Source organism: Typopeltis vanoorti, chromosome 1 (assembly GCF_054136105.1).
Source record: "Typopeltis vanoorti isolate ZY-2024b chromosome 1, IOZ_Tvanoo_1.0, whole genome shotgun sequence".
Taxonomy (NCBI): domain Eukaryota; kingdom Metazoa; phylum Arthropoda; class Arachnida; order Uropygi; family Thelyphonidae; genus Typopeltis; species Typopeltis vanoorti.
The window spans coordinates 158,366,990-158,384,611 of NC_143549.1; the positions used below are offsets into that span (position 1 = coordinate 158,366,990).

At 37.2% G+C, this 17,622-nt stretch overlaps 1 protein-coding gene across 1 annotated transcript in view; it reads left to right on the forward strand.

The window, feature by feature from the left end:
• The window catches only part of LOC150110579 (cilia- and flagella-associated protein 43-like), a 609,434-nt gene that overhangs the window by 359,295 nt on the left and 232,517 nt on the right, over nt 1-17,622 (forward strand). Inside the window, exon 15 of the mRNA XM_090401881.1 lies at nt 7,794-7,949. Within this exon, the coding sequence (XP_090258007.1) occupies nt 7,794-7,949 (156 nt within the window). The remainder of the gene's footprint in view (nt 1-7,793; nt 7,950-17,622) is intronic.

The window sequence follows — 17,622 nt, forward strand, 5'->3', positions numbered from 1 at the left end:
AAAATTATTGAAATAAGTGAGACATAGTTGGATGAAGAAGACCTCCTGAAAAGAATAGAGATAGAAGGATGTGATTTTTTTTTAAAATTAGAAATGGTAAAAAAAGAAGTGGTGTGTTGATAGAAAAGGAGTTATGCCATTTCAAGGTAAAGATGCAAGGGACAAATAATGGCACTGATGCTGAGGTAGTATGGTGTGAGCACAGGTGCTGTTGCTATATATAATTAATGAATAAGCACAGTTGTTGTTGCTATATATAATTAATGAATAAGCACAGTTGTTGTTGCTATATATAATTAATGAATAAGAGTTGTAATGGTGTCAGATGTTTGATAAGGATTATGGCATGAAAGAATGTGGATATAAAGTTCAGTGTTGCTTAGCTAATTTGCTTAAACATTGCAGGGCCACTACCCTCTAAATTACCATGTCTATAGATGTTGCAATAGACATGGTAATTTAGAGGGTAGTGGCCATGCAATGTATAAGCAAATTAGCTAAGCAACACTGAACTTTATATCCACATTCTTTCATGCCATAATCCTTATCAAAAATCTGACACATCCTCCTTATATCTTCCTTAATTTTTTTAAACATAACATAAGAATGTTTTTTATTGTTTCAGAGCAGAAAATGTTTGTTCCATGCTGTTCCACTTTATTCAGTTTGTGTTGTCTAAGATGGATCTCTCACAATGAGTATTATGACTCTATGGAGATCTGGAATAATAATAATAATAATAATAATAATAATAATAATAATAATAATTATTATTATTATTATTATTATAGTAATTGAATTCATACTGAATTCAAATAATATTTTAGTTTTTGATTTTATGCAAATAAAACTTCTAACATAAAGGTTCCATTGTATTACATTTTTTAGAAATATCTACTTATGTTTCAATCTGTCAAAATATCTCTGAGTATTATTTTTGAGATAGCACAATTTGAAAAACAATGGGACATTCTGCTGTTAGAAAAGTTGATTCTTCTTTTGATCTTTCTATGAACTTTTTCCATTGAAGTGGAGTTAGCTGGATCTGAAGAGATAGCAGTGTTTTTTCTGGAAACTGGAGTTTTTTCTACTTTAGCCATGCAAATTGGCCAGAGAACATAATTTACAGATAAAAAATAAAATACTTAGTGGGCATTAGATGGTTGTGTTTGTGTGTTAATGGTGGGTAGTGGAATTATGAGTAGATGAAGGATCAAATGGTAGAGATGGTGGTTTGTGTGCTGTGCAGTGCCCTCTCATGAGTCCTTATATCATCATAATAAAATAATAATTTTACAGAGAACCTATTTCAAAATTATGTGACATCTATGGCAAACTATTAGGGAAACAAGCCAAGTGTCATTAACAAAATTATATTCTTCAAAAGGTGTAGATTGGCCCAGGTAATTCCTTCCTTGTAATATTAAAGAACTTTTTCGGTCTCCCAAAGCTCATTGTATTTATTTACAAGGTAACTAGCAGGTCTTTAATTATATATCAACTTTATGAGCCCAAAAAATCCCTACGCTTTATAAATAATGAATTCATGATGAGGCATTCTTGGTATTATTTCCAGAGTTGTTTTATATTATTGAGTGTATATTCATGAAATCTTCTCAAAGAATTTTTATTGCTTTATGAAACAAACTTATATGGAATATGAATATCTTCTAGTTAAACTATTTTCCATGATTTTCTGCTGTTAGAAACACTTAGTAAGTGGATAAAATCATTATTATTTCTGGCTAATCTTCCACTCCAGAAGAGATTTCATTATTACTCCCAAAACAATTCCAGTTATGGACTTTTTTTTCTCTTCTCCTTTAATAATTTATAAAACTCTATTGTAAGTATAACTTCCATTGCATTTGAATCACTCACAGCTTCTCTATGCAAAAAACCTACTCTAACTCCCCCCCCCTTCCCAACATACTCACACCTTCCATTTTTTATATAGCTTTCATGATGGCCTCTTGTTCTTCCCCATCTTTCACATTCTCTGAAAAAGCTTATACACATTAATCTATTACTCCTTCTATCCATTAGACTCTATAAATTGCATTTCTTTGACCTTTCTTCATGCTCACCATTCCATAGACCAGACACACTTCAATAGTCTCTGGGCAGTTTCCCTTCATCCTTTTAGTACTCAGTCACAAAATCTCTGCACAGTGATCCACCTGTAGCCTTGTCGAGACCTTATACAGTTGAACTATAATCCCCATTCTTCTACATGTCTATGTTTCTCTTCATCATTGCTGTAATTTGTTATGCTGCCCTCACAGTTTTAGCAGTGAGTTACTTAAATATTAGGACCTTATCCATCCTCACCTCCAGATTCCTTATCTCCTCTACTATCTTTAGAATATATCCATGAAGTTTTTACTCTGTTTCTTCCTGTAGTTTAAAACCTTACACTTTTGCAACATTGACTTTGTAACCCCACTCAATTGAGCATTCACCGAATCTATTCAAGTCCTCTTGTAAAGTCATGCTGTCTGCTTTATCCACATAGTCAGTAGCACACTCAGGATTTAATCTTAGGGGAGGGGGGGGGCAAGTTGAGTAGACAATTTCAGAATACACACTATGCATCGCATATGACTTATGACTGAGCATCTGCATTGATCACTAATTCATAAGTAGTATAGAAATAGAAGGCACAACACAACATATATAAAAAAAAAAAATTTTTAATTAGGAAGAGATTTTTGGAAAATTTTCTAGTGTTTTTTCCTTTTTCTTTGGGGAGGGGGGGAGGGGGGGAGGGCCCCCTGTCCCCCCTCTGGGTGTGCCACTGCTCATAGTTCTTCCCAACTTTGCATCACCTGCAAACAAGTAATGTTGCCATTCAAACCTTTCTCAGTATCATTAATGCTATTAACATAACAAATGGTGTATGTTAATAGTCACTAGTGGTGTCACCAAAGCATACCATTCATGCACACTACTAGTGACTTTCCGCTTTCAGGATATCACTTCCCTATACATAACTTGCTGATACCTAACAGACAACCAGTTTTCAATCCAGCACACTAATTTATTATCCAGTTCTATTTGTTCCAATTTAGTTACTAGCTGCCATGTTGTATATAAATCTATCAAGTGTCTTTGCAAAATTATTATCACATCAACCTCCATGCAGTCAGCACACTCATAATGGGAGGTTCACTCAAACAACATATGTAGCACCTTATGCCCTCTTGAATTACTGAGTGAGCATTTTGCAGTGATGTACCATCTAGGTGGTGACCATGCAATGCCTAATGTGGCATTGACTGATGGGAGAATACAGGTTGAAGAAATGGAAGGGCTTAAAATATTTCAGAACCTCAATACAAATACAGTCATGGGATTAGATGGCATATTAGCCCATGTATTATGAAATTATCACCTCCTCTGCCCAAGCTGTTTAATTTAAGTCTCAATACTGGGAAGATGCCAACAGAGTGGAAAGAGGGAATATATGAGACTCCAAGACAGAAGTAGTGAATTATAGATTAGTCAGCATCTCAGGAGTGGTGGTTAAGGTATTGGAGAAATCGGTGAAAGACAATTCAGGACTGGGTAGATGGGAACATGATACTCTATAATGGAAAACATGCTTTTGCGAAAGGTAGGTCTTGCCTTAGTAATTTGCTTATTTTTTATAATAAAGTGACAATAGAGAATAAGGGAAATGGCTACTCAGTGATATTTCTAGAATTTGCAAGGGCTTTTGACAACATTCCACATGGAATTCTAATCAGTAAACTGCAGCACATGGGGATGAATATGAATCTGGCGATTTGGATTAGAGGGTAATTGATGGACAGATATCAAAGAGTGGTTTATGAAGGAGTTGTGTCCAGGAGAGGGCAAATGACCAGTAGAGTACCACAGGGGTCAGTGCTTGGTCCTCCGTTGTTTAATTTGTGTATCCATGGTATAGGAAATGATTTGATAAGAAATATTCAGTTGTTTTTTGATGATGCTAAATTGGGAAGAGAAATGATAAATGAAGGTAATGCAAGGAACTAAGCAAGGATACAGATATCCTGCAGGAAAACTTAGAGTAGCAGTCAGTGGTGACTGGTGACAATAGAAACAGATGGGGCCAGGGGCCAAAAACAACTTAATTTTTTTATATTTATATAGTGGGTTCTATTATTGATTTATAAATATTATTTTTATTACAATAATGTTTAGTCAGAATCCACTGATGCATTGAGCTATTAATTTTTTAAAATTGTTAGGACGTAAAATATACGGACTCACATATTAATAACATGAAAACTCAAAAGATTTGCAGTTGTGAGCATAGCTCAACGGACCAGAGCAATGAACCGGAAATCCAAAGACGCTGGTTCAACTCCCGCTGGCTGCCCTGCAAAATGTTTTCATTTTTTAATTGTTAAAACAAAAAAGTTATTATTTCTATTATTTATTTTATAAATCAATGTCTAAACGAGATTCCGAGAAAGAACGAGAAACGTTTTTCCAATAAACTATTGATTTTGTTCATAGTTAAAATGCATTGTTTATGGAAGTAATAAAAAATTAAACTTTAAAATAAATTATAACAAAAAACGACAACAATAATTAAACACACTAAAAACAATAAAACAGATCAACAACGAGAATAAATAATAAGACAATGAAAGAATCGCCAGCTATTTATGTACAAATGCAGTGACTGGGCGAGACTAAACTGGCCCCAAGATAAGCGTTGCGCCCGGTAAACAAACACGATCGCTAGTACACTTGCCTCATACATGCCCTGTGTTCTACATGTATAAAATAGGGCCAGCCGTGGCTGGTCCCAGAGACCATATTAAGTCGCATTATACAATATTGCCACAAAATACTACAGTAATTTTTTTATTAAACAATAAAACGTGATGGAAATAAAAAAATAATAATTACAAGAAACATAATTTTTAAAACTACAATTATTGGGCTAGTTATACAAATATAGGTGGGGCCCAGCCCCTATGGTCCCTGTAGACGAGCTGCCCCTGTATATAGGGTAGATATATAATTTAATCGAATAACTGTTGTAATAGATATGGTATGAAGGTCAGAATTTAAAAGACAAAGACAATGAAAATAGGCAGAAACATTGAAAATATCAACTGCATTGTGAATGGAGAATTTTAGAACAAGTAAAACATTTCAGCTACTTAGGCATGATTTTTAGTGAAGATGGTAAGTTAAATATGGAAATAGACAACAGAATCAACAAAGCTGGTATGGTAGGAAGTCAACTTAATAAATGGAATAAGAGAGAAATTAGCCAAAACATTAAATTAGCTGTATACAAGACAGTGTTTAAACCAATTTTAACTTATGGATCTGAGAGCTGGGTTAGAAGTAAAACACTTGACCGAAGACTAGAGACTGCAGATATCAGACTCCTGAGAAAGATTGGGGGGGCATGAACAGATGGCATCAATGGCAATATCATATTTAAAACGAGGATACTTAGGAAAGAACTTGATATTGTCAGCATCCAGGAATGCATTAGCAGAGCTAATCTCATGTGGTATAGTCATTTAAGCATAATGGGAGAGGCAAGATTAGCAAAACAATTGTTCTCTGCTGGGTTGTCAGGAAAAAGACCCAGAGGAAGACCAAGATATAGGTGGATTGATACAGTAAAAAGTGCCTTAGAAGACAGAAATATAAGACCTGATAATATTGGAGTCTTGACATTTATTATTATTATTATTATTATTATTATTCAGGCCTCCAAGGAGTCAAAAGACTCATCGAGGGAGGTCCTTCCTAAGACATAAAGTCTGTCAAGACTCACTGAGGGGAGGTCCCCCCCTGAGAAACACAAAATCTATCATACCACTCTTTAAACTCACTGACCGTTCTCGCTCCCACCACTCCATCAGGCAATGCATTCCACGGCTCAACCACCCTCCACACAAAGAAACCACTCCTTACCCTCTTGCTCACAGTTTCCTTTCGTAACTTCCAGGGATGGCCTCTTGTCATCACTCCTTCCCGCTGATCGACCAAGCGAAAGAACTCCCCAGTGTCAACCCTGTAACCACCTCTCAACAGTTTAAAAGTCTCAATCATATCACCTCTCCTTCTTCTATCCACCAAACTCTGCAGTCCACATTCTCTCAGCCGATCCTCATAACTATCCTTGTACAGTCCTGAAACCATCTTTGTCATCCGTCTTTGTATCCTTTCCACAGTTAATTTATCCCCTTCAAATCCTGGGGACCAAATCTGAGAACAATAGTCCAAGTGTGGTCTGATCAGAGACTTATACAATGGAATGATAACCCTCTTATCTCTGCAGGTCAGTGTCCTTCTCATAATAGCAGCAATCCTCTGTGTTACCTTCACCACCTTTGCAATATGTCCCCTAAACTTCAGGTTTCTATCAATCATCAACCCCAGATCTCTTGTCTCCCCTACTTCCTCCAGTATAACTCCTCCCATAGAGTATGCAGCATCCCATCGATGTTTACCAAACCTCAAGACCTTACATTTTGCTGCATTAAACAGACTGATTTTGAGGAAAATTGTAGATAGGAAGTCGGTAATGATGTAAATTTTTCATGTAGTGCTATCATATCCTGTACACTCCTTGATGGTATATTATTATTATTATTACACCTCCAGGGAGTCCAAGGACTAATTGAGGGAGGGTACCTGCTCTACAACTCTGTCACTGCCACTCAATCCACCAACTGACCACAACTACACCAATGCCATCTACTGCCGACCACCACCACCACTATTATTTACAAAGACAATCACAAACATCCATGCCCATGGCAGGCATGGATGTTTAGATCTATTGTTTTAGATGTTATTATTTTTAAATTATATGGTCATAAATATTTACTTGCAGTACACTAAAGTGTACTGCAAATAAATGTAGTTCACGCTAGTGCAGTATGCAATGGAATAAGTAAATAAATATTTTATTATGTAAAAACAAACAACAAATAATTGAATTGGCATTTCATCACACAGTATAATTAATATAATTTCAGTATTCTAAATTACACTTAACATAGTTTATAATGTAAGCATTTAAAATTTAGACTCACAGTTTTTAAATGACGATAATATCACCATTTGATCATTGTGAACAAAATTGCCACCATTTGAAATTACACTGGTTTCCATAAATTATGGAATTAAGAGACAGTTGTGGGAGGAGGAGAAAAAGTCAGGTACATTATGTAAAAAACGTCTTGTTATCGTATGTAAATGAGTGGTACTGTCAGCAGCATATGCAGTTATGCCACAGCATAAAAGCATCAAAAATATCCTGAAGATATCTGTGTATATCATCAAGAAGCGACTATTGTACTATGGGCTGGTCATCTAGGTCTTCTGACATTAATCCTAATAAGCATGTTCAGCTCTAGGTAGATGTGTTGCTGCTCTCAACCCCTTCTTTAAAAACCTTGATGGTCTTAGGAGAGCTTTGCAGGAGCAATGGTTGTTATTACAAACTGAACTTCTGGACACCATTATAATCACTATGAAACAATATTGTGAGTGCTGTATTACTGTGATGGGTAACCACATTTCTTATTGAGACACTCTGACAATCTCATTTTGACCCCTTGTTTTTGACAATTGTTTTCATATACCCATTTGTTACCGAGTTAAACTATTTATTTACAGTTTTTTGGGGGGATTTCTTTTACATCCTACATCACACTGCTTTTCACTGAATTGCATAAAATTCATCATATAGTTTCTGTGTTATTGTCATTTATAGAAACCAGTCTGTATGCACTCTAATCAGTCTTGTTTTCATTTTATTACAGAGTCAGAAAGAGTCGGATACTCTTTTGCTTTCTGAGAATACATATCCCAGTGGACATACAGTTTCAGATTGTTATTTATCCCTTTCTTCTAGTCATACATTGTTAGCTAGTACTGGTGCAGATGGAAAATTATGTGTGAGTTCTACAAGGCATCTGGTTAGTGTTTTGCTGATAATTATAATCTATGTATTAAGAACTTTGTTTTAATTTTTTTTGTCAGTTTCATATAATTTCTTGCTGTTGTTGTTCACTTGAAATAGCACATATACATTTGTCTATCTTTGGTTTAGTTGAATTAAAGACAAGAACAAAATAAATAAGATATTTAAGCCATTGTAGTTTGCTGTTATCCATGTGAAGCCCAGTGATTACGAACAGCATGACAGCTTGAAGCTATAGTATGGAATGAATAGTTTGCAGAAAGAAGATAAATGCTAAAATAAATTTAGTTTAATCCTTTATCCAAGTGCAAGCAAACAAAGTTTGCACCTGAAAATATCTTCAGGACTGAGGTAAGGTGGTACAACACTAGGAAACTCACAGCAAAGGTGGACCAAGCTCTCATCACTCCTTGTCTCAGTATCTCCCATAATGCAAAGCACATCTCCTTGCAGACATGTATACTGCTATGCATTAAGGGAAGCGCCACTACCCAGACTGGTTTCGACCTTTATTGAGGTAGTGGCCCTTCCGTTAATGCATAGCAGTATACATGTCCTTTGACATGTATACTTTGACATGTACGTAAGGAGATGTGCTTTGCATTATGGGAGATACTGAAACAAGGAGTGATGAGAGCTTGGCCCACCTTTGCTGTGAGTTTCCTAGTGTTGTACCACCTTACCTCAGTCCTGAAGATATTTTCAGATGCAAACTTTGTTTGCTTACACTTGGATAAAGGGTTAAACTAAATTTATTATAGTCTAACCTAGTGCAAAATAAACTTCCAAGATAAATGTTGTTTGGTAGAGCATTTAACAGCATGTATTATCAGAATGTGTTGCTAATGCATGTTGTGTTAAGGATTTTAAGAATCACTATGATAAATATGTTGTCAGTTAAATGACCTTCCCACGATGAGTTTACTGACTCCATGAAGGGTGAAATAATAATAATAGCTATTTAATAGTAGCAGTGTATTCCATGTGCCAAAAGGCTGAATAAAGTAGGTGTACAATGAATGAATGAAGAGATTAAGCATGCTGGAAGAATGCACTGTGAAGGCAGCAGAAGATGAATATTGGTCATAATCAGTGTCATGACAAGTATATAAAGAGCAGCAAGGAAGATTGACTTGGTTGATAAGTACAGCAAAAATTTTTGCTTTACTTATCAACCAAGTAGTAGCTAATCAAGGCATGAAAAGTCCTAGAGTATTCTTTTGATATGTGTCAAGTAGAAAGAAAGAATGATTATGGTACAATGACATTAATAGATGAATATGATAGATTAGTGACTACCACAGAGGATTTAATTGAGGCATTCAGTGAGTAATTTATCACAGTGTTTCATTCTAACAAGCATGGCATCTTGATATTACATTCTCATAATGGTGAGCAAGTAAGAGGTATATTTTGAATTAAGTAAACTTGATGTCAATAAGGCAGTAGAATTTGATGATTCCCTTAAGACATATCACTGTATGTCTTAAGGAAATGTTCTAGGGAGTTAATGACAACCATTCTGTTTCTGTTTAACAAGAGTTGCAGCAGAACAAGTCTCAAAGGCATGAAAGAATGAAAAATTTTCCACTTCAGAAAAATGGTGATAAACATTATAAGCTAACCCGTTTATCCTAAAGCAGTGGTTAAGAAGTTAGAGAAAGGAGAGCTAGTGTATAGAATTGGGTTCATCATAGCAGTGCTGTCCATTATGGACAGCATGGGTTTGTTAAAAGGAGGTTATGTTTTACTGTTTTATCTATACGCTACAGGATGGTGATTAATACATTAGAAAAGGTGAGATTTTTCAAAGGCCTTTGATGAGTTGGATACTAAATTGAAATATAAGAGGTTATTTACTATATTATTGAATTGCATAAGTGATTGAACATTTGACAGGCATCAGCAAATTGTGTTTGTAGTGTGGTATCCTGAAGAAGAAAGTTACCACTGGTATCAAGGGTCTGTTTGGAAGCCATTATTGTGTAACATGTCGTATTAATTATACTGGGATCAATTTAACTGAAGATATGACATTGTCTACAAATATAGACAGTCTTCAGCTATATAAGAGAAGGAAAACTTCAAAATTTACACAACTCAAATTTTACATAAGTGAGATCTAACCCCTCTCCCATTCTTCTTCTTTGAGTGCCATCTCCTATCAGAGGTCGGCGACCACCTTGGCAAATTTTGAGCGATTCTCAGCTACTCTGAGCAGTCTCTCAGAGTTCATACCAGTCCACTGTCTGATGTCTGCCAGCCAAGATTTTCTTCGTCTTCCTTGTTCTCTTCTTCCATTTATCTTCCCTTTTATAATCAGTTGAAGTATCTTATATTTTTCATTACGAAGTAGGTGACCAAGATATGCAGTTTTCCTTCTATTTATTGTATCTAAAAGTTCATGTGATTTCCCCATTTGTTCCAGTACTTCCTGATTGGACGTTTTTGCTGTCCATGGGATTTTTAACATTCGTCTGTATAACCACATCTCAAAGGCTTAAGTCTTTTTATTGATGTTGTTTTTAAGGTCCAAGTTTCTGCACTGTACAGCAGTACAGACCATACATAGCATTTAACCATGCATACTCTAAGCTCTAGGTTTAAACTGCGGTTACACAGTGTTGATTTCATCAAGAGAAAATTTTTTCTTGCCATTTCAATTCTAACTTTTATTTCCATTTCTGGATTGCATCTTCATTTAACCAGCATCTGAGATATTTAAACTTTGCCACTCTTTCTATTTATTTCCTATTTAAAGAAAGTGCTAAATTAAGAATTGTTTTCTTACTTATGACCATGAATTTAGTTTTGGTGATATTTATTTTTAATCCCATTTTTTCACTCTCTTCGTTTATTAGTTCCAAACGATTTTGAAGATCCTGAATATTGTCAGCCAGAAGAGCTGTATCATCGGCATATCGAATGTTACTGATGATTTCACCATTTACACTAATCCCTTCCTTTCTTCCTTCCCAGACTTTTTGAAATATGGCTTCTGAGTAGATGTTAAAAAGAAGAGGTGACAGCACACATCCTTGCCTTACTCTTCGTTTGATGTTAATGGAGTCTGTAATAATATCATCAACTTGAACAGATGCCTTTTGGTTCCAATATAAGTTTTCAATGATCCTGATGTCTTTACCATCTAATCCAATTCTTTTTAATAGTACAATCATTTTAGCATGTTGGACTTTGTCAAATGCTTTCTCGAAGTCGATGAAGCAAATGAATATTACCTTGTTTTGGTCAATACATTTTTGAAATAAGATCTGAGAACAGAAAAGGGCCTCTCTTGCTCCCAAGCCATTTCTAAAGCTGAATTGGGTATCACTGATGGTGTCTTCACATTTTCTGTATATTCTTTTTTGAATTATTTTCAGAAACATTTTGAGAACGTGACTCATTAGGCTGATCATTCTATAGTCATTACAAGTTTTCGCATTTACTTTTTTAGGTAGCATGATAAAGGTCGACTGTAACCAGTCTTGAGGGATTATGCCTGTATCATACATCTTATTAAATAGCTTTACTAATATGTTAATGTTGTCACCTTCTAATATTATTATTCTAATTATTATTATTCAGGCCTCCAAGGAGTCAAAAGACTCATCGAGGGAGGTCCTTCCTAAGACATAAAGTCTGTCAAGACTCACTGAGGGGAGGTCCCCCCCCTGAGAAACACAAAGTCTATCATACCACTCTTTAAACTCACTGACCGTTCTCGCTCCCACCACTCCATCAGGCAATGCATTCCACGGCTCAACCACCCTCCACACAAAGAAACCACTCCTTACCCTCTTGCTCACAGTTTCCTTTTGTAACTTCCAGGGATGGCCTCTTGTCATCATTCCTTCCCGCTGATCGACCAAGCGAAAGAACTCCCCAGTGTCAACACTGTAACCACCTCTCAACAGTTTAAAAGTCTCAATCATATCACCTCTCCTTCTTCTATCCACCAAACCATTGCAGTCCACATTCTCTCAGCCGATCCTCATAACTATCCTTGTACAGTCCTGAAACCATCTTTGTCATCCGTCTTTGTATCCTTTCCACAGTTAATTTATCCCCTTCAAATCCTGGGGACCAAATCTGAGAACAACAGTCCAAGTGTGGTCTGATCAGAGACTTATACAACGGAATGATAAACCTCTTATCTCTGCAGGTCAGTGTCCTTCTCATAATAGCAGCAATCCTCTGTGTTACCTTCACCACCTTTGCAATATGTCCCCTAAACTTCAGGTTTCTATCAATCATCAACCCCAGATCTCTTGTCTCCCCTACTTCCTCCAGTATAACTCCTCCCATAGAGTATGCAGCATCCCATCGATGTTTCCCAAACCTCAAGACCTTACATTTTGCTGCATTAAACTGACACCCCCATTAATTTGCCCATCTATCTAGCTTATTTAAATCCTCTTGCAGGGCTACCACATCTGCACTATTACTAATAATCCTTCCCAGCTTTGCATCATCCGCAAACAACTGAATATCCCCCTTCAATCCACTGGCTATGTCATTGATATAAAGGTTAAACAATATAGGTCCTAGTACTGAGCCCTGTGGGACCCCACTTGTAACCCTCTGCCTACTGGAAACTGCTCCACCATACACAACTCTCTGATACCTATCAGACAGCCAATCCTGAATCCAGTTGACCAATCTGACATCCAGACCCATGTGCTGCAACTTAAATATCAGCTTATCATGTGGCACCCTGTCAAATGCCTTCGCCAAGTCTAAGAAAATTGCAGTATATGCCTTTCCCCCATCTAATGTTCTTGTAACTTTATTATAAAAGGCTAGCATATTGCTAAAACAAGAGCATCCTTTCACAAATCCATGTTGATTCTCACAGATAACATTACCCTCATCTGCCCAATGCTGTATACGGTCCCTCACTACTTTCTCCAAGATCTTACTAACTACTGATGACACACAGACTGGCCTATAATTAGACACTTCCAGTCTGTTACCACCCTTATGCAATGGCACTATCTTACCTTCCTTCCATTCCCTGGGCACCTTTGCCAAAGCTAGACTTTCATTGAAAAGCTAGGTTAAAGGTACTGTCAATTCCCTAGCACATTCTCTCAAAAGTCGTGGCAAAATACCATCCAGTCCCACAGCTTTACTGACATCCAGAGTACTCAGTATCTGAAACACACTCTCCTCCTGTACCTCCAGACCTCATACCAGTCCTATCCCTCTAGCATTAAAATTGACTCCTCTAGGATGAAATACTCCAATAAAGTGTTCATTGAACAATTCCACTATGTCCTCTGCATCAGTCACTCTATTCCCATTTTTATCCCACGATATCATTCTTCCACAGTCATTTCTCCTCCTACTGGCCACATAGCTAAAAAATTCCCTAGGATTTTCTTTGGATCTTAGGGCCAATCTCCTCCCATATTCCAGTTTCGCTTTCCTTACCACACTAGTCACTCTTCTGGCCTGTGTCTTATATTCCTCATGCATCTCTTCACCTGTCTCCTTATATCTCTTCCATAGACTCTTTTTCGCATGCAATTCCTGTTTAATATTGTTTGTCATCCACTTTACTCCAAATTACCTCCTCTTCTTCACTCGTGGTATACAACTTACCATTGCTGATAACAAATATTCTTTCACAATTTCCCACACACTGGTGATATCCCGGCCTTCCAATTCCTCCCTCCATGAAACTTCCTGAAGTTGACGTCTAAGACTCTTATAATCACCTGCCTTATAATTCCACATAAGTTCCCGTCTCTTTGATACTCCTGCATGTCTATTCATTTTCCAAGTCAACACCATATGGTCGCTCTCTCCAACTGGTGGGAGAGACGTCAACTCAGTTATTATCAACTCTTCTGATGCTATAACCAAATCCAAAATTTTTGAATCTCTTGTTCCCTCTGTTACATGTTGCCTAAGACATTTGTCCCTCAAGAATTCTAGAAATTCCATTCCCCTGTTGCTACATGCATCTTCCTCTCTCCAATTTATACTACTGAAGTTAAAATCTCCCATAACAATCATTCTTCTTGCCAAACTAAGCTGTCTAAACATCTCCTGGTCCCTATCCTCTGTTCTCCTGGATCTGTAGCAACACCCCACTAAATATCCTGTCTTGCCTACCTCTACCTCACACCATATGCTCTCAAAATCATTTGTCTCACTTCCTTCCAAATTCTCCACTCTTAGAGGACGTAGGTCATCACTTATCATAAACAGCACCCCACCACCATGCTTTCCCCTCCTATCCTGACGAAAAATGCTATACCCAGCGACTTCTATTCCTGTTGTTATATCCTCTTGTGTCAACGATGTCTCAGTGATCACAATAATTTTTGGCCAGGCTGATGCTATCTGCGCCACCAATTCCTCTCCCTTATTCCGGATACTCCTGGCATTAGTATACAGCATATAAATGCCATTGTTTCTATACCCAACATTATCCCTTCTAGACTCCACTGGGCTCAGTGTTACCTGACATTGTCTCCCTTCTCCCAAGTATCCATTCCCACAAGAGGCCACCCCTGCTATCATCCTCCCTGGGACACACTGACTCGTTCAGAACAGCAATCTCTCCAGATGCCTACGTCCTTCCTCATTCAAATGTAAACGGTCTCTTGCATACAACTCCTCTCTTTCCTCAAACGCACTCCAAGTATCCACATATACCAGTCCTCTCTTGTCACACATTCTCACTATTATGCCATTCAATATCACCGCTCTTCTGCTCAGCTCATCATTATCATACCTAGGCAACACGCCCACTATTTTTCCTCTCTCTGTCTTCTTCCGTACAGTCTCAAGCAAAAATCTCATATCTCTCGCTGCCTGACTTACATTACCACTCAAGTCATTCGTTCCTACCATCACAATCATCTCATCCACCCTTTCACCTCTCTTAATTGCCATAGCCACTCTTTCTATTGTTCCTCCTGGCAAACACTCCTCACGCATCCTATCTTGAACACCACGGATCATTGAGTCGCCATACATTATACCTCTTACCATTCCCTCGCTCCTATTGTTTCCATTCTCTCCTCTTCTTTCATTCCCATACCTCTCTCTTCTACTGTTTCCATTCTCTCCTCTTCTAGCACTCCCATACATCTATCTCATTCCCTCTCTCCTACTGTTTCCATTTTCTCCACTTCTAGCACTTCCATATTCCCTCTCTCATTCTGTCTCTCCTACTACTGTTTCCATTTGCTCATCTTCTAGCATTCCCATACCTCTCTCTCATTCCATCTCTCCTACCGTTTCCATTCTCTCCTCTTCTAGCACTTCCATATCTCTCTCTCATTCCGTCTCTCCTACTGTTTCCATCCTCTCATCTGCTAGCATTCCCATACCTCTCTCTCATTCCCTCTCTTCTACTGTTTCCATTCTCTCCTCTTCTAGCATCCCCATACCTCTCACTCATACTCCCTAAATTCTCTCTCTCTCCTACTCTGATTCACCTTGCATTTATCTCTTCCATTCTCCTAATCTTATCTTTCATACTTCTGCTCTCATTCACAAGACATTCCACCTCCTCTTTCAACTCATCTATCTCCCTCTGCGGGTCAGTCACTCTTAATCTAAATTCACTCTCCCAAACAAAACCATCTCCTAAACTTCCACAGTCACTCACACCTTCCACACTATCAACTATTATTTTCTCATTCTCTCCTATAATACTACTTGTCTTCCTACATTCATTCCCCGTTCCTGGAGCAACAAAGTCGGATATCGATATATCTAATGTACTTATTTCCTCCAACTGCCTGCATTTTGCGCACATACGCTATCCACTCTCTTTAACAAGCCACATATGTAATTCCCGAGACGCATACATGCCGCAAGTACTGCATGCCACAAGGTCCCTTATGATATTGCTAATAATTGAGTTCTTAAATGGCGGAGGACTTGGCGTTACGCCACTTGCAACTGCTGCTGAATCCACCATCATTCCTTACTGCCGCGTAGCGTAATCTTTAATAATTATTCAATTAATAAATAAGAGGAAAAAAAAGTACAAACATCAGAACATTTAAGTACTAAATATAATTAAATAAAATGAAATATAACTAAATACAGTAGCTTAGCTTCATTTTGTCTTCCACCGTTACGCGTTGGATTCCGACGGTACCAAAATATATTATATCGCGACAGCAACTAACTTCCAAAAAACAACCACTGAAGTACACTCGTATTCAGAGAAACAATTTAGCACTCAAAAACGTAGAAAAACGGGTGTAAAAGCGGACTATTCACCGATTAATAAACACTTTCTTCTGCACAGCTCAAATTCACCGCCACATGCTCCAAAATTGAAAAGATGCGGGCTTGTCCGGGATTTGAACCTGGGACCTCTCGCACCCTAAGCGAGAATCATACCCCTATACCAATGAGCGATGTAAAATTAACGCCGGACCACGATCGTTCCAACTGCACCACACAAAATTACTAACTTTACTATTTCTGCTGGTATTCTAGCTGGTCCTAGGGCTTTACCATTTTTAGCTGAGTTTAGTGCACATTCTACCTCTGATTTTAGAATGCATGGACCTTCCATATGTTCATAAGTATTTTCTGGGTTCTGTCTGTTATCAGTAAAGAGTTCTATATCAACCATTCTTGTATTTTGTCACCCTTTTTTGGATATAATTTCTCCCTTTTTGTTTCGAAGGATACAGAATTGTTTTTTCTTACATATACCTGAGGTCTCTTTCATCTTTTTGTGTAGATTAAAATTGTCATGCTTTTCCTGTAAAATTTCTATTTCTTTACATTTTTCATTCATCCTGATTTCTTTTGCTTCTTTCATCTCGTATTTAATAATTTTCTGAACCTCTGTATATTTTGTTGGATTGCCTCTCCCATTAATAGCATATTATTTCATATGTGTTTACACAGCATATATGAAGTAGTGCACTAACATGTTTTAAAGGTTATTTCTTTTAGATTTATTCACAGGATGCACTTACAAAATGTATTACAGTATGTAATTCTTAATGAAATGTAATATAATAAAGTATAAATAGTACATGAAAATAGAGGAACAAAATGTTTAATTCATTCAACATTCCATACAAAATTATCAAAAAATGACTGAACAGTGGTTATTTTTTTCTCTTCATGATGCTCTCAATAAAGTGAATTTTAGGGTTAATAAAATCATCATCTATTTCTCTTTAAACTTTTAACATCGTGACGCATTTAGGATTCATTCGCCAATTGCTTTGTCTACCTTCATGTTGGCATTAAAACCATATTTACTAACATTATCCAGAAATAATAGTCTTAGATATCAACTTAGGACAGTTCCATGGAGGGGGGAATTGGAAGGGTGAGATATCATTAGTGCTTGGGAAATTGTGAAGGAATATTTGTTAGCAGCAATAGTAAGCTGTATTCCATGAGTGAAGAAGAAGAGAACACAATTTAATGTAAAGTGGATGACAAACAATATCAAACAGGACTGCAGGTGAAAAATAGATTATGGAAGAGATATAAGGAGAGGGATGGAGAACAGATGCATGAAGAATATGACTCAGGCCAGGAGAGTGACTAGTATGGTGAGGAAGGCAAAACTGGAATTTGAGAAGAGATTGGCCCCAAAGATAATCCTAGGGAAATTTTTAGCTCTGTGGCCAGTAGGAGGAGAAATTATTGTGGAAGAATGACAT